The sequence below is a fragment of the Parasteatoda tepidariorum genome, chromosome 2, assembly GCF_043381705.1.
Source record: "Parasteatoda tepidariorum isolate YZ-2023 chromosome 2, CAS_Ptep_4.0, whole genome shotgun sequence".
NCBI classification, from domain to species: Eukaryota; Metazoa; Arthropoda; class Arachnida; order Araneae; family Theridiidae; genus Parasteatoda; species Parasteatoda tepidariorum.
In genome coordinates, this window is record NC_092205.1 from 74,471,656 (window position 1) to 74,479,384 (window position 7,729).

At 27.4% G+C, this 7,729-nt stretch overlaps 1 protein-coding gene across 1 annotated transcript in view; it reads right to left on the reverse strand.

Annotated features, from left to right (window-relative positions):
* LOC107439148 (protein phosphatase 2 regulatory subunit tws) overlaps positions 1-7,729 on the reverse strand; it is a gene marked incomplete in the record, with an annotated part of 22,625 nt that overhangs the window by 4,155 nt on the left and 10,741 nt on the right. Inside the window, 2 exon segments of the mRNA XM_043043748.2 lie at positions 1,822-1,982; positions 2,275-2,398. Of these exon segments, the coding sequence (XP_042899682.1) occupies positions 1,830-1,982; positions 2,275-2,398 (277 nt within the window).

Below are 7,729 nucleotides of genomic sequence, written 5' to 3' on the forward strand. Positions count from 1 at the left end.
TCTCTGTTTCGCTTTTCGACATTTTCAAAAACGTTCTTGATTCGCCTTGATTGGCAAAAACGTTCTTTTTAGAGTTAATTTATGAATACGTTTTTCCAGGAAATATTATTCTGAGCATTAAAATTTTAGTTTCAGTGTTTAGTAGCAGTAAAAGATTTTGCTATTTGGCCCCAATTGTACTGCGTTCAGTCGATTTTTTCTTCTTTTTTTTGCCGAATATTTGGTTTTTGACCAAATCACAATTCATTACCACATTCGACCAAATCATATTCGTTGCGGAAATAAAAACGAAGGAAAAATAACTAGGTTTTCGATAAAACTGTACCGAAATACCGTATCAAAAAGTGATTATTTAATTGCGCGATTAACAATCACGTGTCGTAATAACATCATAGTTAAATAACGGGAGTCAAAATCATGTGGAAAAGCATAGAAATAAGTGGGAAAATATATATTTATGCTGAACTCAGCACGAATAAAGCGTGTCAAACGCACGATTTAAAATTTTCATGTCGTAATAGAATAATTGGAATTTTTTATAATACGTGGGAAAGTATAGCAATAACTGCCGAAAAAATTTTTTGAAAAAAGAGAAAGAATTGCAAAAAAAAGATAAAAAAAAATCATATATATTTACTATAAAATCGGCTTAAAGAAAGCGCGTTAAACGTACATTTACTAAAGAATCTGTTAAAATTGATTGTGTCAAAACGTGAGGATTTAAAAAGGGATGTTTAAAAATTGCCATTTTTTAAAATTTTTTTATTGTGTTTAGAAGCTCTCGCGGGCCGCACTTCAGTAGTCGAAGGGCCGCAGGTTGTGCACCCCTAGGTTATAATATTAGTCATTTTATATGATCAATATATAACGTTAATATTGAAATTTTCTTTTTAACATGAGTCAAAATAAAATATTTTCACCTATTATTTCTAACTAAAGGATACGGTATATTTTCTTAGAAAATGTGTTGCTATATAATTTGCGCTTTATTATTCATATAATTTACAATTCCATGATGACTGACAATACATTCTATAAGTATTCTTATACTTCTTTTTTTTCTGCTGATAAACATTTAACAACTTTTTTTAAAAAAATAATGGGATGTTTGTTATTATTTTGCATAAAAGAAAAAGGGATGAAAATTATAAATATTGTAGATAAATAATAATTTAAAATGAGACTGACTTTATGTAGAATACATGGAATAAAATACATTTTTATTTTGAAATTATCTTTCTTCCAAAAGCAATGTTTTTCCTCAATTTACTTAAACAAAACTACAAATTAATCACTGGAACATTGAAAGCGCAAAAATGACATATAGAAAGCTCTTGCGACTCATGTGACAATTTTTATGTAATTGATGTTACAAATACAGGCTATATCAAAATTTTATTATTATTACTAAATATTTAGAAACTACAATTTTTAATTCTGCATCTAAAATAGTTAATAAAAAAACCAAGAAATATGTTGATGGAGGGATGCAGCAAAATTATTTTTTTATTATGTTGTCCTTTGTATCATGGAATTGTTCAATATTGTTTTACAATCATTGCTCTTAACAGTAATTTTCAAAATTCTTGTCAAAAATAAAATAGAAATCTGCATACAATGAAAATGATAGACATTAAGTTTTTTTTTTTTAAAAAAATTGAAGCAATAAAAAAATTTGAAGAAAAATAGTGCATTAGCATGTAATTTATAATAACTTAATTTTAGGCAGGGAGCTGTAAATACTTGCCCTCCCCCCTTGTTTAATGCTAAGATCATGACACTATTAAATTTGCATATAGTACTCAAGAGTCAAATACTTACAACTATTACTACAACTTTTCTTGAAACAAATATAAATTATTTGTAGCAGCTACAGCTATTATATTTTCTTGAGGATGCCAGGCAGTGTGCAATATTTTTCTGCCAAAATCTAAACAATCTACACTAATTTCATCTTTTTTTCTTTTGCCACCTGTACAAACCTAAAAAACACAATCAGTTTTATTGAATTACATAGAAATAGTCAATGATAACTTTGTGAGAAACAGTGAAAATGGCAAAATTTAAAGCCATTTAAAACTAAATTAATGTAATAAACTTAAGTTCAATTTAAATTAAATAAAATAACACATAGATGCTTATTAAATTTACTTAAGACAAAAAATTTTCAAACTGAACAAGAATATCATTTATTAATAAATATTGATATTCTAATCTCTTTTTTTTCCTTAAAAAAATAATATTGTGACAATACATTTTTGATCTACAACTTACTTTTCTAGGTTTAAGAACAGTTTTAGGCTTTGCTATTTCCTTGGAAGCTTCAAGAGTAACATCTCTTTTAGTATGACGGTCGAAAACCCGGAAGAAATTATTATAAGAACCTGTCATTATATACCTGCAAAGAATGCTTTTTGTAGATATGAAATATAACAAAGTTTCACTAGCCAAAGATAAAGAAATGAAAATTGATAAACATTCATAAAATTCTTAAATAAAAATAAATACTTGAAGTTGCTTAGAAAATAAAATCTGCAAATTAAAATTGTGAGATTTTATAATATCAGAAGAAAAGGAGATGAGTAACAAAATAAAAAATTTAAGGAATACACTTGGGGAAGTACCAAGACAATTTTGAGTGTAAATTTATTGAGTGTACCAATTTTTATCATTCAATGAATCAAAGTTTTACTAACTGATTTTTATACATTTACCAAAACCATAGTCTTTTTAGTGAATGATCCCCAAATAAACCACAACCAAAACTGCCAACTCACACAACTCCAATCATTATCAATAAAAGGATTAAAATTTTTAATTGATTTCTTTTCATACATTATAAAAAAGTTCATAATATAAAATATTTACAAGTGCGGTTATTTACTATTTATTTATCTGCGGTTATATACTAACTATTTTTTTACGAATCATATAATCAATGTTTTAAGTTTTCAAACAATTTAAAAAAATTAATTTTAAACAGTGAGACAAAAAAATAAAAAAAGGTAGAAAGAGGAAAATTGCAGATCACAAGAAAACATCACGTCTGATGTTACGAATTCTTTCAGCTAGTTAAAATCAGCAAAATAGAGCTAGTACTAATTGTAGATCATTAACAGTAACTTTTGACATAGAACCAAGCAGAGAATCTTCATCTTAGCTAATGCCATTTAACAGAATGAGCAACCTAATATTTGTATTTTGTTAATACAGTAGGGAACCGATTATCCGCAACGATCGGGACCATAGCGTTTAAGACCTCCATCNGGAAAAAAACATTTTTTTTAAAAAATGGCGGGAAAATTTATCGAATTTCGTTCCGGTTTTCTGATTTCCGGATAACGGGTTCTGTGCTGTACATTTCAAACTAAGGGCCAGGGGTGATTGTAAGCCTAAGTCAAAATTCCGGAAAATTTCTTGAGTTAGAAAAAAACAAAAAACAGTTTAAATTGAAAAAAATTTAAACAAGGTTTTTTTCCTATATTTCTTAGTTTACTTAAAATATTACACATACCTATACCATTTACACATAGCTATGATGACCTGGAGAAGTAATTAAAATTTACAAATATGTCTTTCTTTCTTGAGTTTATGATTATAACAACTATTTACTGATAAAAAATGAATATTAATCATGAATATAAGCTTATAAAGTATCTCTCTGGCTCTCCCTTACAAACAAATAAAATAAACTGTGTTTTTAAGTTCCACCTTTGAAAATTTGATTTACTTCTGTGATAAATGATATTTTGAAACGTCTGGACCTTCGATCTCCGGAAACTTCCACATCACTGTTAGCGAAAATTCCGGAAATCCAGATTTTTTCCAGAGCACAATCACCCCTGAAGGGCTTACGTGGGAACTATTTTTACCGGATCATTGGATACTTAAAATTTGCAACATATACATTCTACACTTCATTCAATTCATAAACATTTCAATTCGATTAATGCGTATTTTACTGATACTACGAAATAACATGAAATTGCAAGAGAAACACAATTACAAATTGAGTACACATTCAGTATTTTATCAGTAAATTGTTTCACGTCTTTCATTCCAATAAAAGCTCATAAAATGTATAAAAACAAAGGAAAAGGCGAGAAATAAAAAATTCCAAAATAAATAAAATATTCATGAATGAAACCTTTTTTTTTTAATTGGACAAATCAAAGTTCTGATAAAATGTATTAATAATGGTTAATACTTTTTAAAATCAACATTATAACTAAAACAGTTAATATTACCAGATTGAAAACTTCATATGCTTTAAAATTATACAAAAATGATAGTCAACATGTTTTAAACAAGCGCAACTGAAATAGTTTCAGATTCTCAAAATTTTAGAGACCTGAATGTAACAAAACAATAATAAATTGAAAAAAATATTAAGTTACTAACGAAAAATGGAAAAAATAAAGACAAGAAACAAACTGGAAAAATCACAGAACTTGTGAGAGAGAAAAGATTAAAAACAAAACAAGAAAAAAAAATAGCAGAGAAGAAAATCAGGACAAAATGCTTTTCAATGTGTTATGGTGGGTTTGTGAGGAACTTATACCATTAACAAAGGAATCAGCATTCAAATGAATAGAACAACATTCCATGAAATCAAGAGCTGACATGACGGTGGAAATAATACTTGTGTGGAAAAATTTTAGCTTTATCGAAATTGAATTTATGCCTGTGGTTCCAACAATGTGCAACACTTAAAAAATTTTCGAATTCTTCATAATAGACATATTTATCAGGCTCCTTAAGCCGAAACTTAAAGCGCGTTACCAGGTGTAACTGTAAATAATGTCCCACCAATAATTAAAGCTAACAGGATTTTGATGCCCTTGAAACAGGTAAACAGTCATATCATATTTCCAGCGTATGAAGCTACGAACCAGTTATTGTCTTATTTTTTTTAACTAAACACCAGAAAAATAATTCTATTAATAAAATCATAGTTGTTTTTATTGAAGTTCAAAACATTCATGAATAGACAAAGACCCTGTTAGGTAACAAAAGAAAAGTAAATTAAATTAGATCAGAAAACATTAAAAAAAATCAAGCATTCTAAAGTACTCTAGGCAGAATAAGTCTTTCTTTATAATTTACATTTCTAGTAAACGTTTAATAAATTTTAAAGTATTTGCATTAAATAAAAATGAATTGGTATAAGTGAAATATGTTAATCAAATTGCAAATTATTTTACAAGCAGCTAATTAATGTTAAGTTAAAATTTTAAAGTTTCACATTATTTTAATCCATATTTAGTCTTCTTTTATTATTATTTAGTATATTTTAAGTATCAAATAAATCAGACATTCATTTTTAAAAAAATGACAACCTGTAAAATATATTTCAAAATATATATATATTTCACTTAAATCAAAGATTTTTCTATAAAAAAAAAAATCTGTTGATTAAAATGAATGATATAAAAAAAACTTATTTAAATCTTATTATGTACATGTATAAAATATATAATTAAAATAATGGTTGCCATGTTCATAAGAATAAAATATTCAGGGTTCACAGAAAAAAAAAATTTCTTAAAAAATTAGGTTTTTAGGGAAAAAACCCAGCTCACATGAACTAATTTAAAATCAGAAAACCTTTTTTTTTAGTCCAGCAGTCATAAGAGAGGCAGTAAATAATTGAACAATCAGATGAGGATGTTTTGGCTTTCAACTGCTATTCTAATTGACAATTTTTCCCCCCTGTTAAATTCCAGATTTATTACTCTAAACTTTTTCTTTAAATATAGATTTTTCTTGAAAAAGGTATAGTATATGGATACAGGTACTATCTATTGTAGAAATTTTAATATAAAATGAGGCTGTTTTGGTATAAACTCTTAACATACTTAGTAAAGATTTTTTTTTAAATTGAAAAATTAATTTCTACATTCTTTGTGGAAAAAAATCATTCATTTTGAAATATTAGACACCTGTAATATATATCTATTGATGTATTTTAACAAACCTTGAAGGATTTACAATCCAAATAAGTTATGAAATAAGTATTATGTGCAGAGCTCATCCTAGGCAGGGTAAACAGGGCACAGCAGCCTGCTGCCCTTTTAGTCAAAATAATCCACCCTGTTGTCCCTGAAGTAAATTAGTGCCCTGATGTAATAGACTACATACCCTTTTTTTCCCCATTTCTTTCCTCAACCCTTCTTTATTTTTCCCCCAAACTCTACAAAAGATTTCTTAAATTTTTGTTATTTTCAACTCTTTTTTATTTAGTTTGTCGTTGCTGTCAATACATAGATTTATATGGGAAAGGAAAAATAGCCATCACACCCCCTTGTTGCACTTGCAGTTGTTTGCAGTTACTTCCACTATCATTAAATCATTACGGACACTTAAAAACATATATATATTATTTTATTAATATATGCATGCATTTAAACAAATTACTAAGCTAATTAGCTCATTAACTCGATTTATATGTTAATTTATTAATAAAAATTAGAAATTTATATGATTGCTTTGCTACTTTTAGTAAAGTAAAAAATAAAAAAAAATTATCTTACTAATTTACAATGTTTTTTAATAGAATGTATAAAGCCCATAGAAAGAAATTATTGCCTTTTTAGTATTATAATGCCCCCTTTTTAAACTTTTGCACCCTGCCCTTTTTTCTGCCTAGTATGAGCTCTATTATGTGCAAACATATTACACAAATTTTTTTTAGAGATAAGTAATATATAATAATTTAGCTATGTTTTTAAAATCATCAGGGGTCTGTCTAGGTTTTTGTGAAAGGTACCTATTATGTGAAAATTTAGACATAATTTGCGAAAAATTAAAAATTATATTAAAAAATCAATACAAAAACATGGTTAAAATATAGATTTATCGTTTCTTAAGGGATACAAAAATAAAATTTTAAGAAAAAGTATTTTGTGAAACTACTGTTTTTCCTAAAGTTGAATTTGTGAAACTACCGCTTTACCTAAAATTAAATTTGTGAAGGTACCGCTAAACGGTAGTAAATTCGGCCTGGACAGACCCCTGATCATGTACTTTACTTTTTATGCATTAAGTTAGTTTGTTCATAATTTTGTATAAAAAGTTACTAAATTAAATTTATAAAACAGTAAATTCATAATTCAAAAGAACAATTTGGTTTGATCATTGCAAAGAAAATTTATTGGAAATAGCAAAATGCGAAAAAATCACTTAGCGAGTATAAAGATGGGCTTTTTTAAGCAAGCCTAATCTGGGGGGAAAAAACTTCTGTTTTTCAGGTCTGGGCCGACCTTCGCAAACTCTGAAGAAAGACTTACGATACTCAATAAAGAAGTTACTATGTTGTAAAAATTTCTATTTAAATAATTAAAAAGGTGTGTGCAAGGTATAAATCCTTATATATTAGTTATGAATAGTTGGCATAGATGATTTTATATTTTTCAAACATAGGCAACAAAAACAAATAATCTTTTTCACTCAGAAAATGCAGTATCATAGTTAGCTATGATCAAAAGTTGCCAACTTGGCACTTCTAAGATCACACTACCATTTGATTCACATTATTAAGCATATCAGAACCCCTGCAACATCATCAAATATCTTTTTAGCTCAGAAAATGCAGTATCATGGTTAGCTATGATCAAAGGTTGCCAACTTGGCACTCCTAAGATCACACTACCATTTGATTCACATTATTAATCATTTCAGAACCCCTGCAACATCATCAAAGCTATTACATGACAGTTAAATAACTTAT